We start from the raw sequence: 24,954 nt of genomic DNA, 5'->3' as shown, positions 1-24,954 counted from the left end.
AAAATCAAAGATCGTAACAGACTAAGCATTCATTCTAACATAGAGCAGGAGTTCTAAATATTACCTGAGCAAAGGATTTGAAAGTTAGATGACTACACTTCTTAATGATAATTAAGAATAACAGCCACCATTTGTCGAAAATCTCCCTGCTTCTACCTTTCTGATAGTCTATTTCTATACAACTGGCAGAATGATACTTTAAACAGCAAAGTCACAGGATGTCAATCCTCTGTTCAAAGCCCTGTAAGACTTCCCATCTCATTCAGGGTACAATTCAAACTCCTCATCATGGTTTATGAGGCCTTATCCAACCAGCTCACCAGCTACCTTTTCAATGTGATATCCTATCACTCTGTGGGCCAGCCACAATGGAATTCCTGCTACCCCTTGAATGCACCAAGGAAGGTACTCAGGGACTTTGCACACGCTGTTCCCAGCTCTTCCCGCAGAAATCCACATAGCTGGTAACCTCATTTCCTTTAGGTCTCTATCAAATGTCACTGTACCAAAGAGATCTTCTCTAACACTTTATCTTAAAGAGGAACCTCTTACCACCTTTTATTCCCTTTCACTATGTTTTGGTTTTCTTTATACCAATTATTACTAGCAGATGTGACACATATATGCATTCATTTATTTATTGTCCATCTTCCTCCACAAGAAAGCAAGCTCCTTGACAACAGGGACATTGTTTTCTTCACTTACATTCCCTATGGTTAGAACATGCCTAGCCCATAGGAAGCACTGAAGAAGCAAGTATGCAATGAAAGATTACTGTACAGCACATACCCCATCTCACTTTGGCCATCCAACCACCCCTATGAGTTGGGCATTACTGTTATCCATGTGATGGATGAAGAAACAAAGGCTTGGAGAAGTGAAGTAACTTGGCCAAGGTCAATCACTGAGCTAGTAAGTCACAGATCTGAGACACAAACTCAGTGTGTGACTCCAGAACCCTTCCATGTCACTTTATGTCATACTACCTCTCTAAAAAAAATGAACATTTTGTCTTCTGAGAATATCATTCAGCAATAACATAGGTCCAAAGAGAAATCCTGTAGAGGCTTCATTTAAGAAGAAAAATGCCTCAGACTATCTATGGCTGGCGTAGTAAAGGAGCAACTAGAGAAGAAAGTCACTGTCAGCTAGTTCTTATGACATAAACTGCAGTCTCAACATGTTAAATGAAGTCTTGGGTTCTCAATACATTTGACGACTATGGTATTTCTTCACTTTCTCCTATGCAACACACAGAAACTAGGTTTCTTTAGTTGATGCTAGTCTCTCATGCATAGAAACAGGAACCATTTTACATTTTATTCCAAGCAAAATGATTCTGTTTCATCTGGCCCTTTTCCCCATAGCATTCTCCACCTTTCCTGGGCAGTCAGCAGGAAGAGAAAAGACCTGAAAAATCAATTTCTGGATCTGAAATAAACATTGTCATGAGATTTTCCAAAATATGCCATCAAATTCTGGCTATAACATTTTCCTCCTAGTGTAGCAACTCTACTTCTAAACAGCCACTTGATGGAAAAGCACATAACAGAAAAAGTTCTCCTGAAGATACACTGCCAAGAATATTTTTAAAAGTTAGTTTGATTTCCCCCCACATCAAAATGTGGCAGCAGAAAGACATCAAAAGCAAACGTCTTGAAGAAAGCTGCTGTTCATTTACCTTTAAATATTTAATGAGCTCTCCTGGAACTTCTTTTGAGCCTGACTGAATCAGCTGGCAATGATGGAAGAATTTGTGCACATGTAGATCCTGGAAAACAGATGGACACAGCCATATGAAATTTGATTCATTACACTCGAATGCAGGCTCTGTCCTCCCTCCTCTTGCCAACTTATTTATCTGGGTATTCTAATGCCCCGACTCAGCAGCTGCAGCCACCGACATGTGTGTCCATGTCCCATGGGCCTCCTGACCATCCATCACAAAAATCAGCAAGACCAGGTAAACTCAGCATGTCCCCAAGCACATCAGGTAGGCCACATTTATGCTCAACTAGTCAACTTCATTTAATTATTTTTTTGACTGGTAGCATAGTCTCTGAAGTTGGGCTGCTTCTCTATTGTAATGAAATGAGCAGAAACAGAAGTCTGAAATGAGAGGCGAAGCAAAGATAGCAGTAGGGCGTTACCAGAACAGTAGTCACAGGCATTTAGTGCCCAATTCACCATGGCACTTCACTGGCCAGCGAGCAACTCCAGCTGCCCTCTCTGGAATTTATATATACTGATTTTGTGGACAGCAAAAACTGTATTAGAAATTAGAAGAACGAAATTTGGATTTTGACCTGCTTCCTCCAATTATTACTTGTGAGATATTGGGTAAATCATCTGACCTGACTGAGCCTGTTTCTTCATGTATAAAATGATGGCATGAGCAGGGAGAAGTGGAAAAGACCTTGGAGGCCTCATCAAGGAGCATGGACTTCATCTTCTCCAGCCATGATTTTTTCAAACTGCCTGAGGCTTTCTACACATCTGACTATGATTTCATGGATATTGGGACCAAGTCTCAACTGGAGTAGCTAGCCACTTATGATCTACTGACTTCAAATTTCTGTGTTCAACTCCAGTACAACCAGGAGAAGAACATTAGATAAATTCCAATAAAAGAGCTTCTACAAAATACCTACAAGATACCAGTAACTCCTGGAAACTGATAAAGTCATCAAAAACAAGGCAAGTTGGAGAACCTATCACAGCTAAGAGAAGTCTAAGGCGATAGGACAACTAAATAGAATGTACTATCCTGGATAGAATCCTGGAACAACAACAACAAAAAAGAGCCTTAATAGGTAAAACCTAAAAAAATCTGAATGAAGAACAGGTATTAGTTAATAATTACATATCAATATTGGTTCCTTATGTGTAACAAATGTGCCATACTGATACAAGATGTTAATAATATGGGAAACTAGGTACAGGGTATATGGAAAAGCTGTACCATCCTCACAAATTTTCTCTAAATCTAAAATTATTCAAAAAATAAAATCTTAAAAAGTGATGGTAATAGCCTTCACATTTCTTTCGAGTTTTATGTGGCATGAATCCATTAATAGGAATAAAATGATTTTATAATTTGAGAAAAATGATAAAATTTGAGCCACAAATATTATTAAGATGCACCCTGAATGGTGTGGCTCAGTGGGTTGGGCATCATCCCACAAAGCAAAAGGTCACTGGTTCAATTCCCAATAAGGGTACATGCCTGGGTTGTAGGTTTGGTTCCTGGTTGGGGTGAATATAAGAGGCAACCAGTGAATCTTTCTCTCACACATCAATGTTTCTTTCCCTCTCTTTCTCCCTCCCCTCCCTTCTCTCTAGAAATAAATAAATAAAATCTTAAAAATAGAATGTTATTACTAATGAGAAAGTCTTTTAGCCCACAATTTCTCTAAGGATATACAAAGCAAATATAGTTCATCTTAATTATGAAATATACTCAAGTATTAAAATTGACAAAATTCAGGTGTGGTTCAGTGGTTGAGAGCAAGCCCATGAATCAAAAGGTAGCCTGTTCGAATACTAGTCAGGGCACATGCCTGGGTTGCAGGCCAGGTCCCCAGAAGCAGACACACAAGAGGCAACCACACACTGATGTTTCTTTCCCTCTTTCACCCTCCCTTCCCCTCTCTAAAAAATTAAATAAATAAAATATTAAAAATAAAAAATAGCTTGGCTGGTGTAGCTCAGTGGATTGAGCACGGGCCACAAACCAAAGGATTGCTGGTTCAATTCCCAGTCAGGGCATGTGCGTGGGTTGCAGGCCAGATCCCAAATGGGGGACACCTAAGAGGCAACTACACACTGATATTTCTCTCCCTCTCTTTCGCCTTCCCTTCTCCTCTCCCCCCAAAAAATAAATAAATAAAATCTTTAAAAATAAAAAATAAAATACAATCAATAAGCATGTCCTCAGGGGAGAATAAAAAATAAATAAATAAAATACCACTTTCATGTTTGAGATGGTTACTTTAAAAATAAATAAAAAAAAAATAAGGACTTCTGGCCAAGATGGAGGCTTAGGTAGATACAATTCGCCACCTTGCACAACCAAAAGGATAACAACTAATTTAAAAACAAAAAATAGCCTGAACTTCCAGAAAATCAAACTGTATAGAAGCCTGACAACCAAGGAGTTAAAGAAGAAGCATTCGTCCAGACCAGTATGAGGGGTGGAGGCAGGCAGGCGGAGACAGGCAGACAGGCAGAGATGACTTGCAGCAAGGAGGCTGGAGGACTGGGGTGGGTAAGGTGGTAGCTCTCAGACCAGGTGAGGTGGCAGCTGGCTGAGTGAGCAGCCCCACATTTGAGTGAAGATAAACCAGGAAGAACAACTGGGAAACAAGACAGACCATATAACCCAGGATTCCAGCATGGGGTAATAAAGCCTCAACACTTCTGAATTTAAAAAATACTGTGGGGGTTGAGGTGATGGGAGAAACTCCCAGCCTAACAGGAGAGTTCACTGGAGAGACCCACAGGGTCCTAGAATGTACACAAATCCACACACACTGGAATCAGCACCAGGAGAGCCCAATTTGCTTGTGGGTAGCAGGGGAAGTGATTGAAAGCCAGCTGAGAGCCCTGCAAGCTGCATTTTTCCCTCTCTGATCCCTCCCCAAAGTACAGTGCCACAACAGAGTGACATGGGTTGTCCCACTCTAGTGAGTACGTAAGGCTCCACCCCTTACTACGTAACAGGTGTGCCAAGACAAAAAAAAATGGCCCAAATGAAAGAACACATCAAAGCTCCAGAAAAAAATATAACTAAGTGATGAAGAGATAGCCAACCTATCAGATGTAAAGTTCAAACACTGTTGATCAGGATGCTAACAGAAATGGTTGAGTATGGTCACAAAATAGAGGAAAAAGTGAAGGCTATTAAAAGTGAAATAAAGGAAAATGCACAGGGAACCAACAGTGATGGGAGGGAAACTGGGACTCAAATCTATGGTATGGACCAGAAGGAAGAAATAAACATTCAACCAAAACAGAAGGATGAAATAAAAATTCAAAAATGTGAGGAGAGGCAACTCTGGGACAACTTTAACCTTTCCAACATCCAAATCATAGGGGTGCCAGGAGGAGAAGAAGAAGAGTAAGAAATCGAATACCTATTTGAAAACATAATGAAGGAGAACTTCCTCAATCTGGCAAATGAAATAGACTTCCAGACAGTCCAGGAAGCCCAGAGAATCCCAAAGAAGTTGGATCTAAGGAAGCATACACCAAGGCACATCATCATTACACTACCCAAGGTAAAAATGAAGGAGAGAATCCTAGAAGCAGCAAGAGATAAGGAGACAGTAACTTACCAAGGAGTTCCCATCAGCCTGTCAGCTGATTTCTCAAAAGAAACCTTGCAGGCAAGAAGGGGCTGGAAAGGAGTATTCCAAGTCATGAAAGGCAAGGACCTATATCCCAGATTACTCTATCCAGCAAAGCTTTCATTTAGAATGGAAGGGCAGATAAAGTGTTTCCCAGATAAGGTCAAGTTCAAGGAGTTCATCATCACCAAGCCCTTATTCTATGAAATGTTAAAGGGACCTATCTAAGGAAATGAAGATGATCACAAACTATGAACAGTAAAATGGCAACAAACTCATAACTATCAACAACTGAACCAAAAACCAAAAACCAAAACAAACTAAGCAAACAACTAGAACGGGAACAGAATCACAGAAATGGAGATCATATGGAGGGTTATCAGCGGGGAGGGGAAGAGGGAGAATGGGGGAAAAGGCACAGGGAATAAGAAGTATAAATGCTAGGTACAAAATAGACTGGGGGAGGTTAAGAACAGTGAGGGAAATGGAGAAGCCGAAGAACTTATATGTATGATCCATGGACATGAGCTAAGGATGGACGGGGCAGTGCAAGGTAGAGGGAAATAAAGGAAGGGGAATGGGAAAACTATAATAGAAGTATCAATAAAATATATTTTAAAAAAGAAATAAAAAATAAAATTGATGAAATTCAGATAATGCAACTTACTTGAGTGTAAATGGTAGACTCTAAGTGGCTTTTAATCTTCAACAATGGCTTTGCACCATCTACCCACTTAATATCCACATTAGATTGCTGGGAACAGAAAATACACATGAGTTTCTATAACAAGACAATGGGTAGATGAGCAATGTATCACACCTTTATGAATTTCAACATTTTTTTTCAGAAACAAATGCGTTAGTTTCACAGAACGGGAATTACTGGGGAAAATAACCTATCTTTAGAATAAATGATCCTTGATCATTTGGAATTTCCAATCCTTTGCAATGTGATAGTTTTATAAATTATAATGGAGATGAATTACAAAATAAATGAATTTTTTTAAATGATGCACAAAATCCAAACCCCAGTTTTTAAGATTGTTATTAGAATCAATAGACATGAGGTTACTTTCTCAGCCTATTATAAATGTTTCTAATCACTCACTTTCCATACATATCTTTGTTGTGAACCAGCAGCAGTCCTCAGACCACACTTTGAGTTGCTATCAACTAGACTAAACTACCAACTACGCCAACAGAATTCTACTTTTTCAACATTTCATCATTATTACTTCAACAAAATGCAGAGATTTTCCTACCCTTCTTGAATCTGCATCGTTCAGGTTCAAGTAGCCTGGGGGAAGATTGGCTGAAACTGGCAGCTGCTGCTCAAATGTGATGATTCTACCATCCTTCAGCAAAGGTACCCAGGCAAAGCCAACTGCCAAGACAATGATCAACCATGAGAACTGAAATCGCAAACGCTATTAGCTCTACAAAGATGTCTGACTGCTGGGGAGCAAGACAGGATGGTGATGTTTCCTTTGTTTCCTTGGCTATAAAAATGGGAACAACAACACAGTATTTCCATCTAATAGAGAAGAGATCAAAGTGAGATATTGTGTGAAAACCCTTTAAAACATGAAAAGTACATCAATATCATTGTCTTTACACTTTCGGAATCATTTGGGGTAGACTTATTTTTTTAAAGGTTCAGATCTTTCTCATCTATCCTTAGTAAAAATGCAGTCCCATATCTCAGCCTGTCTCAGACAGCAATCGTCAGGGTCTAAAATTTCTTTTTTTTTTAAAGACTAGCTTTTTATTTATTTTTTAAAAAGATTTTATCTATCTATCTATCTATCTATCTATCTATCTATCTATCTATCTATCTATTTATTTATTTTTTAGAGAGGGAAGGGAGGGAGACAGAGAGAGAGAGAGAAACATCAATGTGCAGTTGCTGGGGGTCATGGCCTGCAACCCAGGAATGTACCCTGGCTGGGAATCAAACCTGGGACACTTTGGTTCCCAGCCCGCACTCAATCCACTGAGCTACGCCAGCCAGGGCTTAAAATTTCTTATATCAACCCTAGAGTAAGGGACTATGAAAGATGCAGGTTACAAGTCAAGGATGCATTCCTCATTTATACAACACAGTATTTGGTTGGGCAGCTTCCCTGATTACAGAAGGAGGAGGTATAGTAGGAGAATGCAGTCGGGGCATAGTGTTTACAACTTGAATGCACTGACAGATTTCCCCTAGTCTCTACATTTCTTAATAGTTAGACCCAAAAGAGTCCTGGCTTTGTATCAAACTCATCATGTTCTAGCTTTAAAAACCCAGGACCATCAGTGTTAGTATTTCCATTATAGAGATTACTTGGAGCTTGAAGTGTTTATAACTCAGCCGTAAATAGATTGCTCTGGATGGAGTTTTGGCATATGAGACAGGGTGCTGCCTGGAGAGCACTTTTTAAAGCCACTGCTTTCTGATTCTTTAAAATTCTCTGCATGCGTGTGTGTATGTTTATACTGTGAACACAGAAGTCAACACAAATCTGGTTAGACTGTTTTCATTCACGTGTTTAATTTGGCAAATGCTTTAATTCTTAAAACAAGACTAGCATTTTGCTTTCTCTAAGTAGATGAAATGGTTTTCTCAGAGCCTGAGATATGTCTGAAGGGTATCTTTACTAGTACAACTTCGGAAATGGTTTACCCAGAGCTCTTCTGTCATGAGAGGCACAGGAAAGTAACATGAACAGAAAAACCATTCAAAAGGACTCTGTCAAAGTAATTAAATTGAAAATTAGACAAACGACAAGAGGTTTCTAGCCTGGAAAATACCAAAATATACTTTATTCTTCGGCAATATTTTTTTCTCATAGAAATTATTATTGCAATGTAATTCAGATACCATACAATTCATCTATTCCAAATACAATTCAATGGTTTTTATGCTATTCACAGAGTTGTGCATCCATTGCCACTAATTCCAGAATTTACTCATCACCTGAAAAGAGATTCCATATCCCTTATAAGTAACTCCCTATTTCCCTTCCTCCCACCCTGACAACCACTAATTTACTTTTTGTCTTTATGGAATTGCTTAGGCAACATTTTTGCACTGTGAATTCATCACAGTGTGGCCAAGTGTGCCTCTCAGTCAAAATTCATTCAGAGCACTTGGAAGCTATGAAGGTACAATGTCAAGCACTCGCCATCTGGCTCTGAGGTGTGAAGCCACTTAAAAGGATGGACTGTTAAAAACAATGAGTGGCACATAAAATAACACTCTCATGCTCCACTGAACACCTTGCCCATTTCTGTGTAGGATTTGAATAATGAAATAGTCATTTGTCTTTCAGGATGTACAATGTCATGGGTTCACACTGTTCTGCCAGATTTCTTCTCAGCCCTAGAGGTTTCTGCCCTGAACAAACTGCAGTTTCTATGGGAACACAGAATAGGACCATATATCCACAAAGGAAACTTCCTAATATATAGTCCTGCTGACTACTGGACATCTCTCAGGTGTCAAAATCAGCACTGGTCCAAAACTTATCACTCCCAACTACAATTCTGTTCCTCAGCAACACAATAGACCATTGAACAATATGGGGGTTGGGGTAGCCCACTCCTACACAGTTGAAAACCTGCATATAGCTTAAATTAGCCCTCCCCACACACAATTCCTACCCACCAGTTGACCTTTGAACAATGCAGTTTTGAACCATGCTGGGTCAACTGAAAAACCCCTAAAGTGGACCCACACAATGCAAACTCATGTTGTCCAAGGGTCAACTGTATCTCCTTTCCAGCTTCTGAAACTTCAGTGCTAACTCCTGAGTCATCACTCTAGTAGGCACTCATTCCTTAGGTCTGATACATTCCTATTCTGCAATTCTCATTTTCTCCATTCCCTTGCTACTGCCACAGTGTGCCCCCTTTCTTCCTTCGGCTTTTGCAATGTCCCCTAACTGGTGGTCCTTCCTTCCTTACTCATACTCCAACTTACTTCACGCATCATATTGCTGCCGATGGGATTTCCTATAAAATAGCCCTTACTGGTATTCATAATGCTGTAATATTTCCATATTCGTGACAGAATAAATCACATCCACAGCCTGACGTCTATGATTCCCTTCCCAGAAACCTGTGCTTTGGTTGTGTTGATATACTTATCAGTCCCTGTCCATTTCCCTGAATACTGTACCTCTGTACAAGCTGTGACTTTATTCTGGATTCTTCTACCTTCTTGCCATCACTGCATTCTCAAATTCTACCCTGACCCTAAGGCCTCACCCAAGCACCATCTCCTCCTGGAAACCTCCCTGATTCTCATGCACTTTTCCTTCCCACCAGCTGAAGTAATAACTCTCTCTTCTCTGAGATCACACAGCACCACTTTCCTGGTACCTACTATTTTCTGTCTTGTATCACAGTTGCCTGCATAGGTCTCAAGTCCCCTACTTGATCATATGCTTGCTAAAGATGAGATCTACCTTTGACTCTCTGCTGTATTCTCCACAGTACCTACATCTTACACATAATAAATATTCAGACATTTGTTCAATTAATGACTAAATGAATGAATTTAAGATTGATTCAGGCTATTTTGGATCCGAATCCTAGGACATGCTGCCATTTCTATACTGGGTGTGACACAGGCCACAATCACAGGGACTTCTATGTTCTCCCAAGGATGCTTCCCATTGGTTTATCTAAAGCACAGGTGACAAACACAAGGCCCTCGGGCTGAATCCTTGTTTCTATCCAGCGGGGGCACCACTAAGCTCTCACTTAACTGTTAAGGAGTAGTTATATTTACAGAGTTTTAAAATTATATTAGGCTGTTTGAAGGCAACCGCAAGGCTGATATGGCCCCTGGTAAAAATGAGTTTGACACCCCTGATCTAAAGCCCTGCAGAATAGGACTAGGACAGAGGCTTCACTACTCAAGAGTATTCAAATTCATTTACTCTGTTCTCTTATTAGAACCAGGCAGCACCCAATCTGCCTCAGGGTCAAAAATACCCCTAGCTCTAGGCTTACTTCCCTCTTCCTCAGTGAGCAGAACTGGAAAATTCTGGTTGCTGGGCTATTCTACATAAAAGAAATAATACAAATATTGCATCACAATATGTGTTTTTTTCTGAGAAGGGTAATATTACTTATGTTGCTTATGGTAGTCCAAGCACACTGGTAAGCATTTGTATGTTTGGTAGAAATGAATATAGAATGAACATATGATTCACATTTTATGAACTTTTTAACTCAGAAACAGAACTTTTTGATGAGGAAAAAAAGTGCTCTGTAGCTTGATAAAAAGGGTTCTATTCTGGGCAATTACATCACAAATAGCCTGAGAGAGACATTGAAAGCATACACATACCTGGAGTTTCAACTGTGTCCTGCTTTTTCGTTGTTCCTTTTGTGTTAATTTCACAACTTACATGACAAAAAGTGAAAAGCAAATGATGTTTTTGATGCAGGTGAATGGGAAGCTCAATTTTAACCTGAAATGACAAATTACACATAGAATTTTGTTTAGTTTTAATTATCAAGCTGAACTGTCAGTACTTGTGTTTCACCATACTTTTCCAATGACATACTTTTCTAAATGACAGGCCAAGTGGTCAATGAGATATCATTTAAATGCATTCCAAATAATTTTCTGGTCAGTTTCAGTTTGACAATATTCTCTTGGGTGGTGGGGCAGATGTATTTCTTTTGAGAAAAAGTCAAGTGGATTCTCCTAGATTCAATTTTGCAACAGAATTTTCTAAAACCCTGGATCAAAACCACACCCTCACAGCCCAGAGACGCTATGTCACTCACTTTGAGTCAGCGAACACAATCCATCTAAAGCAGGCACTGAATTTGAAAGGCGACTTTTTTTCTGAGCTGTTACCCTCCTTTGCATGAAAAAAAATTAAGCTTTGCAAATAAAAACGTGCAAAAAGTCACTATGGTATTATGGTATACACAAATTACAGTTCACATAAATTTCTTTAGAAGAAAATTACAACTTTACCCATGAATGAAGACATAAAAATGATCATGCTGACTCATAAATTTAATCCTAAAAATTAATAATCTAATACAAGCATCTCAAGTAACTTTCCAATCAGAACTCATGTGAATGTTTGCAATGCCTCTTGGAAGTATGTGAGACAAATGAGAAATTTAATTGATTTAACACACATGCATGCACCTACACAGAAACGCATGCTCACCCGCTTGCTGTCCCCACCCCTCCTCCCACCGTGCCTCTCTCCTGGTCAATATATAGTGAATGGCTGTAAAGCCAATTTATTTTTGGCATCCTAAAGATAACATAGATTACTTACTATATCATCAAGTTTTCTGTAGTGACTGGCATTGGCTACAGAGGGGGACATGTTGAACATCTCAGTGAGGAGCATCTGGCCTAATTATCATTCACATAAGGCATGGTTTCTGGTGTTACAACTAATTTCTGTTGCAGGTATATTTCAGCACAGAATGTACATATTTGCAGCACCCAAATCATCTGGTTATCTAATGCTCGGCTGTACATAAATGTGAGCATACTCCCTCCCCCTGGGTTACAAAAACCCAAGGCCACCATTCTCTTCCCCATCCCCCATGAGACTAGAGGCACTGGATTGACAAAAGGATGAGTGAGTTCTACAGTTGGGGTAGAAGGCCTCCATAGGACAGCAAGTAATTTGGGGAACATCATGATAGCAGAAGGTAGGGGAATGGTTTCAGACAAAGCCAGGAATGGATATATGTGGCCTGAGGGGCAGAAATGGTAGAGCTTCTGGCCTGTGATTTACATCCAGGTGCCATGGAGACAGACAAGTGGGAATGAAAAGCAGTCTGCAGATTTGGAGAAGCCAGATATATACGGACTAGAAGAGGCTGTGACAAAGACACCAAGAGAGACACTAGGAAGTACTCAGATGTGGAGACAAGTGAGAAGAAGGAAAGAGAGTCAGAGACAGGGTCTGAGGAAGGGAGCACAGTGACAGGGAGACAAAGTCACTCAACACTGCATAGAGGTATTGAACACAGTCAATGGGATCTGGTGGCCCAGCCATACTGCTGTCTCTGGCAGCATTTCACTTACAGGGATGCTGCACCCTCCCATGCACAACTACAGTAGGAAATAGATAGAAGGGCCATCAAAAAAACCTCTTCTGAATTTCTTATTTAAAGCTGAAGAAAGGAAGACTCAGAAAGGGGAAGTGACTTATTCCAGGTCACAAAGGCAGTTGTTGTCAAAACTAGGGCTTTGTTTCCCACATTGATACATCATGCCAGAACCCTTCAATTTGTGGGCAAATCTTCTGCTGTCATCAAAAGACACCACACAGGCAGTAGCCCTTTGCTTTGATGTGACATTTTCTATTTTCAAGGGACAAAACACTCAAGGGAATAAAACTGCAGATAAAATGAGGAAAATGACTCAAAGACAAAAAGAAGCATAATCATTGTGTTTTATAAAAGTCAGAATAATGTATTTTTACCTCATCATAGAACTCTGGATTTTGGTTGTGATGTGAAACAACAGCGTAAGCATTCGTGGTAAAAACAGACCCTGCAGGTTTTCCATAAATACACTGCAAGAGAAGAAACACAGCCACCACTCTCAATGCAGGTCTCCAAACATGATGCTATGGAACCACATACAGTTAGAAGCATCTGTGAGCACATGGCCACAGCCAAGCCCACCAGGCTCTCACCATGAGCTTATAAATTCCAAATCATTTATAGTCGCTCCAGACATCACCCCAGACATCACCTAACTTGGCTGCATGAATGCTTCTGAATTTCTGGCCATCAAAGAAATGCAACTCCAAACTAGTTGACAGTAAGAAGTTAAACACGGCTATCATTTGGAAGGGAAACACTCTGAAACCTGGCCAGGAAAGGTTACTTCTCTTCTGCTATTCGCATTTGCTAATATGAGAAGCTGACACTCAGCCAGTCAGCAATGTTTGCTGAATGCCTGTTGTGCAGTGAGCAAGGTAAGGAATTAAAAAAAAAATCAATAAGCCATGACTGGGTTGCTTAGTTGGTTGGAACATCATCCTACACACTAAAAGGTTGCAGGTTTCATTCCCAGTCAGGGCACGTGTGGGAGGCTACACGTTGATGTTTTTCTCTCACATCGATGTCTCTCTCTCTCTCAAAATCAATTAAAACATATATCTTTGGGTAAAGATTAAAAACAAAACAGTAGACATATCCCTACCCTAAAGGAATTAAAAATTAAGTTACAGACACCTTAGTGTTCTCTCACTTTATGAGCCACATTTTAAAAGTCACTGGCTTTCTGTTATACCAATAATATAAATTTAAGTCTTTCTATGGTTCCATGGAAAGATCTGATTTCATTTCTAGTGTTAGTTTTTCACTCGCATAGGCCTAACGAGCTCAAGGATGAATATGGAGTCAGCATGCCAAGGTATTAATTGCCTCTCTCTGTTACTTCAGAGCCAGCCTCTCGGTCACCTAAGAAATAAAATTGAGACTCCATGTGAGTACAGAGCCAGCTCTCCTTAAATATGGTTGTGAAGGCAATTTGCAGGAACTGGTGAGAGGTAACCCAAAAATTTTAAGTACACAAGGTTATTGCATGGGGGAAAGGAACAGTTATTTTAATCTCTGAGGAAAGGAGAAGCAGAGAAAACAGGCTTGATTTGAGCCAGCCTTTGTTTTAATTTAACTTAGGTTTCTCTATGAAAAAAACTTTTTCCAAAGGTGGGGGCTATTAAACACTAAATGGCTTAGTAGGGGGATATTCCAGACTCTTTCCCTAGGTGGTTTGAGTAGAAGACTAGTCATCTACTTGTATGATTTAGGCTCAAGCTAGAGAAATGGAGAGCCAGACACACACTCATAGTGACTAAATGTCTCACTTCTCTTTCAGGCCTCTGATTAACAGGCTAAAGAGCAAAAAGTAAAAACCAGCTATAAAGAGTGAAGATGTAAAGGCACTGTGAAATCGCAGGTATTTTAAGGACTGCTATATCAGATAATACTAAGATGCAGCTTTTCCTACATCACTGATCCAAGTTTGGAGGCACCATTTGGCCAGTCCTAGAGTAGATGTCTATGTCAGATCAAAGCAGTCATACTGTGCTTCTGTCAGCTCAAAGCCCGGTCAGGTTTCAAAAAGGAGTTTATACTCCCCTGATGGTACCATTATAAACTGTCAGGTCAAAGGAGAAAATGACCTTGTGCTCGGACATCAGAGAATGCAAAAACCAAAGTGGAACAAAGGCAAAAATCTGGTATATGAAGCTTACCCTTTTTAAAGCTCTCACCTCATTTTGTCATTTCTTAATATTTAAGTAATCCTTATGGTTCATGTGTAAGAGTAGAAAAGACATATTACATTTGTCACTTTACTACATTATGTTTTTGAAATTTAAACAAATTGAATTTAGCATATGGAAGCACCAAGTATCAAAATCTCTATTTCTACCAAACATGCTTATCAGTATAATGAACCAACCTTTATAGCTCTGGCATCACTTTCATCTGAGTCCCGGAATTCCACACAGACTGCAATGTTCCTCGCCTAAAATGATCAATGATTCAAAATGAGTCACAGAATGAGAAGATTATAAATAACATATTATACCCCAAAATGTATATTTTTCACTGTTTACCTTGGCAAATGTTTTCTGGCTATCGTATTTTAATTGCAAGGGATATACATACAGATGGTTTTTGTAAATGGTAAATGGATAACAATATTTTGTCACTTCTGGAACAAACTCTTCAACCTCCACAGCAATATTTTGACAATTCTTTTCAAAAGGCTTCAGAGGCACATATGAAGAGGTAATACAATCTACAGCCAAAAAAAAAAAAGCAGGCAAAGACAATACAATTTAAAAATCATCAACACATTCCTACATCTATAAAATATACATTGACTGTGCTCTCAAAAAGTGATTCAAAAAAACAGAATTCTTAGTGATTGACAGAAAGTCATGCAACCACTTCAAGAACCCAAAAGGACAAGATGGAGTAGCCTGATGCTGGTTTTAGTGGAGCCCTTTAAACCAGACACGGACTGCTCGAGTAGAGTCATTTGCCAAATGTAACACATCATAATTTTGACAAATTTAAACTCTGCAAAGAAATCCATTACATTTTTCCTCCAGTGGCTGCATTTTACTTTCACTGCAAATTTTTACTAGTATCGGGGAAATAACAGTAAATTTATGCCTCCAATTAGCTCATGGCTGGGCACTTTTTGCAGGTGCAAATTTTCACCTAAGAAATAATGGAAGCCTTTTGAAACCACAAATCTTATGATGTGTTACCAATAATAAGTACAATATTCCCATGTGTGAAAAACACAAAGCCTTTGAGAAGTATAGCAGCATATTTTACTGAAGTAGCCACTGTAGTGAAAGTTACTCATACACTTAAGTGCTCTAAGACTGCTTGTACGGTGAGAGTCAGACCTGAGGACACAGTATTGTCGGGGAGGAGGGGGAGGTGAGGGTTGGTTTTCTCTTATTATTATAGCAATATTTATAATAAAATATCTGGAGTAAGGGTACACAGACACAGGTGATCATTCCACTACCCACAGATAATGATTGTTACTGTTTTGGCATGTTTTCTTCTAGTGTATTTTCTAGGCATGTTTTATATAATAGAAAAATCCTACTGTATTTATAGATTTTTACCCTCCTTTTTGGGGCATTGTGTCTGATGTCTTATTCCACAAACTCTTTATGAACATCATTTTGCATGGCTGCATTAATTTTCATGGCATCGTTGCATCATAGCTGCCTTAACCTATCTGACAATGTCAGACTCTGCTTGTTTCCAACTTTCTCCCAATATTAACAATGCTGTAAAGAACGTCTTTATGGATAAGCTGTCTACATTTCATATTATTTCTTCAGGAAAAATAATCCATTGTACTCTTAGATGTTTTAAAATGTAAATTACTACTCCCCTACTTACAATCTTTTAGTGACTTTTCATTGCACTTAGAATAAAATCCAATCTTTTAAGGAATTGCCATGGTCTCTCTATATAATTCCCTGTATGATGTGACACTTTCCACTACTCCTATTTCACCTTCTGTCTCCCTCTTCCCATCATATGCCACACTAGAGCCACACTGGCTTCCTTTCTGTTCATATAAACCAAGTTTTGTCCCACCTCAAGGTCTTTACAACACATGGAAAGCCCACAGTGGGGCCTGTACAGTCCCAACCACTGCATGCTGGCTGGGCCCCATGGTGGGCCTTCCTTGGTCATCCTTTTGAAAACAGCCCAACCCAATCACAGACTAAAGTTAGTCACTTATTTGTTTCCTTGTTCATTGTCTGTCACTCCTTCTAGACTTTAATCTCCATATTTTTAAAGTGCCTCATAGGTATTCAATAAATGTTTACTCAATAAATCCTTATTCGGTAAATAAATGGATAGACAGAATCTCCGAGTTCCAATGCCTTCATTATGGACTTCTGTAGGTATCTATTGCCAAACTGTACTCCTACTCAAGATAGGTGATGGTGCCTGGCCAAAACCTAGCCAGTGTTAGCTTTACTTTAAACAGGTTTGTAAATTTGATAATGAGCAAAAGCTGTTTTAATTTGTATTAATGGCATTATTACTAAGATTGAACATTTTTCAAATATTTACTAGCCACCTAATTTTACTTTCTGCAAAGTATGCTTTGTATCTTCTGTTCATTTTTTCCTGAGATTTTAGATTCCTGTCTGTGGATGAGAAAAGAACATCTCCTGTTTGATTAGTTGATGAAACTTATCCAAGGCAAAAGGCAGCAGACAGTGACTGGGTCACACTCACATCATCATATATTGTATATGAAAGCATGCTGTAAAATCTACTTTCTGTCACGATTTACATGTATACTGGGTTGATTTAACATCTTCCCTCCTCAAGAAAAAATTCTCGCCCAGCAGAACCTCAGAATATGCCCTTATTTGGAAATAAGGTCTTTACAAAATGTAATTAGTTAAGATGAGGTCATACTAGACTAAGGTGGGCTCTAAATCTAATGACTGGTAATCTTAGAAGAGGGAAGATGGACACATAATGGCAGAGGCAGAAAAGGAGTGATGCAGCTACAAGCTGAGGGCTGCCAAGGACTGCCCGGAGCCAGCAGAAGCTAGGAAGACACAAGTAATGATTTTTCCTTAGAGCATTCAGCAGGAGCATAGACCTGGTAACACCTTAATTTTGACTTCTAGCCTCCAGAACCATGAGAAAATACATTTCTGTCATGTCAAGATACCTAGTTTATAATACTTTCTTACAGCAGTCCCAGGAAAACTCATATACCATGTAAATCTCAAGAAAAATATTGAAAGGGTAAAAAGCTAAGATTCACACACAGCTGTTAAGGTTTACTTGCAATGCATGAGTTCTTACTTGATAAATCCACAGGAACACATTCTACTGTGATGTTTAAGTGCCCAGGAATAATCTGCAATTTGGTCTTCTCTGGCCTAGGTGTAAAATAAGAATATTTTATAGTTAAAAATTATGATTACTAAATGTGCTGCTTACCCTGTATCCAAACTTAAAATTTTAAGCATTCCGTTTCTCCCATACAGGGTGGGAGCAAAAGTAGGTTTATAGTTGTATGTGAAACAGAGCTTATATTCTTTTATTATTTATTAATTATTATATTGTTTTCCATACAAACTATAAACCTACTTTTGCCCTGCCCTGAATATGACCCACATTCATCATTTTAACAAATTATAATTTATGTATTATATTGACTTACTGCAATAACACCACATACTTACTTCTTATATTCTGAGAGTAACTTGAGAATGTCTTCATTTGAAAGCTTGCTACTGTCTTGTTTATACAAAGGAGAAAACTTCCCATCCAGATCCAGACAGCCCTGAGTATCTTTGAAAATGGGTCTAAAACAGCAACATAAGGGTTCTTAAAATATTTTACAGGATTGATAAATAACGATAAAATTAGTGCTGGTGGGAGTATAAATTGGTAAAACTACTTTGCAAATAGCAGTTTCTCCGGAAGTTAAGCATGCACCTACACTATGATTCTACAATTCCACCCCTAAGCATATTTCCACATGGTACATTAATGTTCATAGCAGATTTATTTGTTATAGCCCTAAACTGGAAACAACCCAGATATTCATCAATAAGTGAATGGATAGACAAACTGTAGTATATTCGTACAATGGACTACTACTCAAAATGAACAAGTGGATACACACAATAATATGGATGAATGTCAAACACAGACTGAACAGAAGCAACCAAATACATGGGTACATAATGCATGGTTACACTTATATGAAGGTCTAGAATACATAAATGTCATCTATAGTGATAACAACCACACTGGTGGTTGCCTGGGTTGGGATGGGATGGCTAACTGGACAGAAACATATGGAAACTTTCTGAAGTGATTGACATGTTCTCTATCTTGGTTGATGTGACAGTAACATGACTGCTTACATTTGTGAAAATTTGTCAAATTGGACATTTTCATTAAAGGTAAAGTATATATCAAAGTTTACAAAACACAAATTAGATCTTTAAGATCAATTTATATAGTTTATAATATACATGTAGTTCCGACATGATTTTGAATTATTCCCTCTCCCTCCCCTTCCTCCATTTTTAAGCAGCTATTTAACTGTAAAACTGGGAAGTAATGTGCAAGTGTCCAACATGCTGGGATAGCTACAGCCAGAAACATAATTCTCCTGGCAGAGCCTCTGAAGATGTGGTTATAGACATTAACCACTGTTCCTACTTCTAAGCTTATATCCTTTATTTTCAGTAAACGGAGGCTTATGACACATCTTTTAAATAACCCAGCCAAGACTCTAGAGTAAGTTCCTGTGACTGCTGACAACCAAAATAATTCAGGAAGGAAAAATAGCATAATTCCTCATCAAAACTAGGGATTAAAGCTTCTAACTTGGAAAATTTTAAAACTGATTTTTATATTGGCAAAACAGCGTCAAGTAGCTACCTCTATGGCCTGAAGGGGGCGCAGTGTGAAGTCAGAAACCATGAATTCTGATCCCTGCTTGCACACATTCTGTAAATGTAGGCAGAAAGTTTTTGTTTTCGCTTCTGTGCCTCAATTTCCTCATCTCCAAGATGGGAATAATAGTATCCATCTCTTAAGAAAATGTACATTAATCACTTAGACCATTGCCTTGTACAGAGTTAGCACTCAATATCTATAAATAATAATAATAGCAGCAGTACCAACTGACTTTTCAGGCTGCTAAAAGTCATACTTAGCATCACCAAGTATGCTTTTATTTACAAGCCATATGTCACCTTATACAATGCCTAACTACATCACCCTCTCCTATCCTTGGCTATCATTTTTTACCATTCTGTAAAGACAAGGACAATGTGACTTTTCATCTACCAACATACAATAATGCATTTTGAGATCTTCCCCAAAATGAAATGATTATAAATGGTGACAGAAGACTAAATTAACTTAGAGTCTCCTACCCTTATGCTATTCCCCAGCACCCACTGAACATAATTGATTGAATTATTCAGAACATGGTGCCCTTTCCCCAGAAGTTCTAGTGAGCTGTGTACCGGCTGTACCAAAAACAAGCCAATTAACCTGTACTTCAAAAGTGGGATAAGCAAGAAACACATTTTAAGTCACCACTGTATGTAGACTTGTAATATTTGGGAAAAACCACATAATCTACCATAAGATATGTAGTATAGATAACACATTTCCAAATAAATATACTACTTCTGAAGGGTTTGCTGAGATTGTCATCAGAAAGCAAGAAAATCTATTAAATATACAAATTTAACAACTGCATTTCTTGCCTTCTCATTTTTGTATGTTTTCTAGAATTATTCTATGCTAGCTTTTTAAAGCATAGGCCCAGACAACTCTGAAATATTGGGCATATTGTACATTTACTATAATTTCTGGTTTTCTGGGGAAAAACTTCCATCACTTCCACAAATAAGTTCTGCTTTAAAATGCAGTAAAGTTAAGTGGTATCAATAAGATTAGTAACCCAAGCCAAAGAAAATTTCCCTGAAGCAAGACATATGAAGGAATGAATGGGTCTTTGATGCAGAACAAATTCTAAGAAAAAGAATTCTTATATCCTGTTATGAACTGAATGTTTCTATACCCCCCACCGAAGTCCATATGTTAAAATCTAATCCCCAAGATGATTATATGAGGAGGTGGTACATTTGGGGGTGATTAGGTCATGAGAGTAAAGCCCTCAGGAATGGGATTGGTACCCTTATAAAAAGAGGCTAGAGAGTTTGCCTACTTTCCTTGCACAGGGTGAGGACATGAAAAACAAACAGCAGTCCCCAACCTGGAAAAGAGTCCTCACCAGAACCCAGCAAATGCTGGCATCCTGATCTTGGGACTTCCAGCCTCCACAACTGTGAGAAATAAATGTTTTTTGTTTATGCTACAAACATTTGGCTTAAACCCTCATTGTTTAAGTCAGTAATTTGTTAGAGTAGCCTAGAGGTACTAGGACACATCCCAGGTGCCCCAAAACATTACTGCCAAAATATAACTGGCTTGTCAGAAACAAACTGCTGAATGCTACTGGCAAAGACAACATCACTCTACTTCATATATGAGCATGAGTAGGAGGATCAGGATTATATATGTACAAACCTGGCAGCCCAGGCAAAGGGCATTCTGTATTGTCCAAGGCGGCTGCACACCTGCTTGGCTGTCCTATGCACCTTCTGGGCTGTCTAAGGTCAGAAATAAGAAAATAGGCTCATATTACTTCAAACTACCAGGGAGTCTCCCAAAACTAATTTCCCCAACCTAACCAATATAAAACATCAAAATCTAGAAAAACATATATAGAAATGCCTACAAATAAAGTACAACACACATCGCCTACCCACTTTTCAAGACCAAAGCAGTATTTCTTAAAGCTTTTGTGTTTTTCCATTAACAGAGACTTCATCAGGATATCCTTCATCAAGATATCTGAAGATAGACAAAACGGATATAGGGCACGTTTTGGACCAAAGGCTCTTACTGGGAATTTTTTTCCAGCAATTTAAATGTATATTTCTCCTTTCAAACGTGAGCAGACAGACACTCATCATTCTTGGAAGAAGTTTGTACTGGGTATAGTTGACCTTTTTACTCCCAAGCTACAAGCCAAGTGACCAAGAGTCAATACAATTAAGTTAAGTGTGCGCAGGAGCCACTGTATGCACAGGCACTGAAAGATGACAAAGGACATTAACTGCCTATAGAATCTCAACCAGCTGTGAAATGCTGGCTGCACGTGTATCCGTAGGGATACACATGCTAGAAGCTTTTATCTATATCGAGGCCTTTTTTCCTTCACAAATTGGTCACATGTATCCTCAGCATCTTCCACTTCATAAACAGTATTTGGATACACAGCTAAATGCCACATAGAACAGATGGGCTCTTCATGAATACCCAGTAGCTGGAGAGCTCCTAATGGCCTGTGCCATGAACATGTTCCTACTCTGGGCCCCAGTTTTCTCATTTATAAAACGAGAGCAGAGGATTCAACTGATAATTTCCCTAAGTTTAGATTTCATGGTCTAGAAATTTGGATGATTATATGGGTTGCTGACTTTTAATGTTGCCATTTAAATACAAGAAACAACAAATATGCCTACCATTTAATATACTAACATTTTATGAAGCATAGGTGTAACATTTATAAAATAGCAAGCCCTTTGAATTGAATACATTTAGATTCTCATGAATAGATGGCTATTTGGCTTTCCTCGATTCATCTTCATACAGGTGTAAATTTGAGTATACACTGGCAATTGGGAACTACAGAAGTGGATCATCTTTACCCTCACAGATCTGACATTCTAAGGTTGCTGATAGCCCCCGGGGGTGGGGGAGACAGTTATTGCCAAGGATACAGTGTCAGTGAACAGATGTTGCTGAAAAACCTTTAGCTCTTATTTTGATAAGCCAGCAGAAATCAGACTGTCGTGTAAACAGAACATAAACGAAGAGGGAAAAAAAGGCATGTTCAAGGTTTAGCATGCATACATAGCTAGTATACAATATTTTCAGAATATATAGCATGCTGAGTAAGGAAAGTTTTTTGAGATTTTTTTTGAGGGATCATTGACTGTCCGATTTACAGTATCAGTAGAAGGCAAGTTCTACATTAAGCTGAAATGTTCACAGACAGACTTTATAAATACCTTTGCTGGATCTGAATTTTTTATGTAGGGCTCTGCACAGTGTGTAATATTTCCCTGCAGCACCTTCTCAATTCGTGCAACTAGAAGAATTTCAGGATGTGGATTTGTCACTGAGAAAATTCCCTGGGGAAAAAAATGACTTCCATTAGACTTTTTATGTAACCTCATATAATCAACAGTTGTTGATTAATGATTCCAAGCAGTGTGTTTAGCACAGAATATTTGTAGTCGACACAATCATTTCTAGGACCCTGGAAATACATAGCATTGCCTTTCAGTTTTCCAAGCTCCCGATGTTCCGTCCAAAATGGATTTTCTATTTTCTCACCAACTTTAGATCTATTAGTCTCCAAAGTGCAGGTTGTCATCCTTGCTGCATAGCTTCATGTGTTTAGCTGTGTTTGCAAGGTGCATTGTTGGACCTAATTAATACAATGTGTACTGTCTGGTTTAATTGGCATTGGCTAAAATATTGTGCATTTCTCAAATAACACTGGATAAGCATTTTTAAATATAGCTGCATGTAACTCCAGAGCAATTCACTCACAATTAATACTGATTGCAAAATAAACTTTAGGACACAGGTGTCAAACTCATTTTCACCAGGTGCCACATCAGCCCCATGGTTGTCTAGAAAGGGCAGAATGTAGAACTCCTTGCCCCTAGTTAAGGAGTAGTTACATTTATACTGTCCTAAAGTTACATTTGGCCCCTTGAAGGCAACTGGAAGCTGATGTGGCCCCCAGTGAAAATGAGTTTGACACCCCTGCTTCAGGACTTCCGGCCAAGATGGAGGTGTAGGTAGATACACTTTGCCTCTTCCCACAACCAAAAGCAGGACAACAACAAATTTAAAAACAAAAAACAACCACAACTGCCAGAAAATTGAACTGTATGGAAGTACAACAACCAAGGAGTCAAAGAAGAAACATTCATCCAGACCGGTAGGAGGGATGAAGAAGACAGGCAGACGGGCGGAGAGAACTCACGGAAAGGCGGCGGCTGGTGGACTGGGTGAGGTGGAAGCTGCTGGAACAGGCAATCCCACATTCTCATGCAGATAAACCAGGAGAAACAACTGGGGAGTGAGACAGACCTCACCACCCAGGATCCAGTGCGGGGGGGGGGGGGGGGAATAAAGCCTCAAAACCTCTGACTAAAAACACCTGGGGGGAATTGAGGCTGCAGTGGGAGAAACTCCCAGCCTCACTAGATCCTAGAACGCATACAAAACCACCCACCGAGGAATCAGCACCAGAAGGACCCAATTTGCTTGTGGGTAATGGAGGAAATGATTAAAAGCCAGCCAAGAGCCCAGAAAGCAGCATTGTTCCCTTTTGGACACCTCACCCACATACAGCACCACAATTCAGCATCAGCGTCATGGGTTGCTCTGCACTGACAAATACATAAGGCTCCACCCCTTACAATACAACAGGCACGTGGAGACAAAAATAGCCCAAATGCAGAACAGATCAAAGCTCCAGAAAAAAATATAACTGACCGACAAGAGATAGCCAACCTATCAGATGTACAGTTCAAAACACTGGTAATCAGCATGCTCACGGAATTAGTGGAGTATAGTCACAAAATAGAGGAAAGAGTGAAGGCTATGAAAAGTTAAATAAAGGGAAAGGTACAGGTAACCAACAGTGACAGGAAGGAAACTGGGACTGAAACCAATGGTTTAGACCAGAAAGAAGAAATAAACATTCAACCAGAACAGAATAAAGAAACAAGAATTCAAAAAAATGAGGAGAGGCTTAGGAACTTCCAGGACAACTTTAAACATTCCAACATCTGAATCACAGGGGTGCCAGAAGGAAAAGAGGGAGAGCAAAAAATTGAAATCTTATTTGAAAAAATAATGAAGCAGAACTTACCCAATCCAGCAAAAGAAATAGACTTCCAGGAAGTCCAGGAAGCTCAGAGAGTCCCAAAGAAGTTGGACCCAAGGAAGTACACACCAAGGCACATCATAATTACATTACCCAAGATTAAAATTAAGGAGAGAATCTTAAAAGCAGCAAAAGAAAAGGAGACAGTTACTACAAAGGAGTTTCCATCAGACTGTCAGCTGATTTCTCGAAAGAGACCTTAGGCAAGAAGAGGCTGGAAAGAAGTATTCTAAGTCATAAAAGACAAGGACCTCCATCCAAGATGACTCTATCCAGCAAAGCCATCATTTAAAATGGGAGGGCAGATCAAGTGCTTCCCAGATAAGGGCAAGTTAAAGGAGTTCATCATCACCAAGCCCATATTATATGAAAAGTTAAAGGGACTTATCTAATGAAAAGAAGATTAAAAACTGTGAACAGCAAAATGACAACAAACTCACAACTATCAACAACTGATCCTAAAACAAAAAACAAAAAACAAAAAACAAGCAAGCAACTAAAACAGGAACAGAATCACAGAAATGG

The 24,954-nt window shown here is 39.1% G+C and overlaps 1 protein-coding gene across 2 annotated transcripts in view; it reads right to left on the bottom strand.

Annotated features, from left to right (window-relative positions):
- DOCK11 (dedicator of cytokinesis 11) overlaps positions 1-24,954 on the bottom strand; it is a 187,886-nt gene that overhangs the window by 85,778 nt on the left and 77,154 nt on the right. For both annotated transcript variants that reach the window (XM_045817499.1, XM_045817501.1), the window contains exons 13-23: positions 22,532-22,654; positions 20,982-21,064; positions 18,104-18,226; positions 17,721-17,797; positions 14,963-15,147; positions 14,806-14,871; positions 12,812-12,904; positions 10,690-10,813; positions 6,611-6,732; positions 6,016-6,102; positions 1,682-1,771 (exon numbers count right to left, since the gene is read on the bottom strand). In XM_045817499.1, coding sequence (XP_045673455.1) covers positions 1,682-1,771; positions 6,016-6,102; positions 6,611-6,732; positions 10,690-10,813; positions 12,812-12,904; positions 14,806-14,871; positions 14,963-15,147; positions 17,721-17,797; positions 18,104-18,226; positions 20,982-21,064; positions 22,532-22,654 — 1,173 coding nt within the window. The remainder of the gene's footprint in view (positions 1-1,681; positions 1,772-6,015; positions 6,103-6,610; positions 6,733-10,689; positions 10,814-12,811; positions 12,905-14,805; positions 14,872-14,962; positions 15,148-17,720; positions 17,798-18,103; positions 18,227-20,981; positions 21,065-22,531; positions 22,655-24,954) is intronic.

The sequence above is a fragment of the Phyllostomus hastatus genome, unplaced genomic scaffold (genome assembly GCF_019186645.2).
Source record: "Phyllostomus hastatus isolate PE091 unplaced genomic scaffold, TTU_PhHast_1.1 phas_scaffold_28, whole genome shotgun sequence".
Classification (NCBI taxonomy): Eukaryota; Metazoa; Chordata; class Mammalia; order Chiroptera; family Phyllostomidae; genus Phyllostomus; species Phyllostomus hastatus.
Note: the sequence above shows the minus strand (reverse complement) of the source record. Positions and strands in the feature narration are given on the sequence as shown.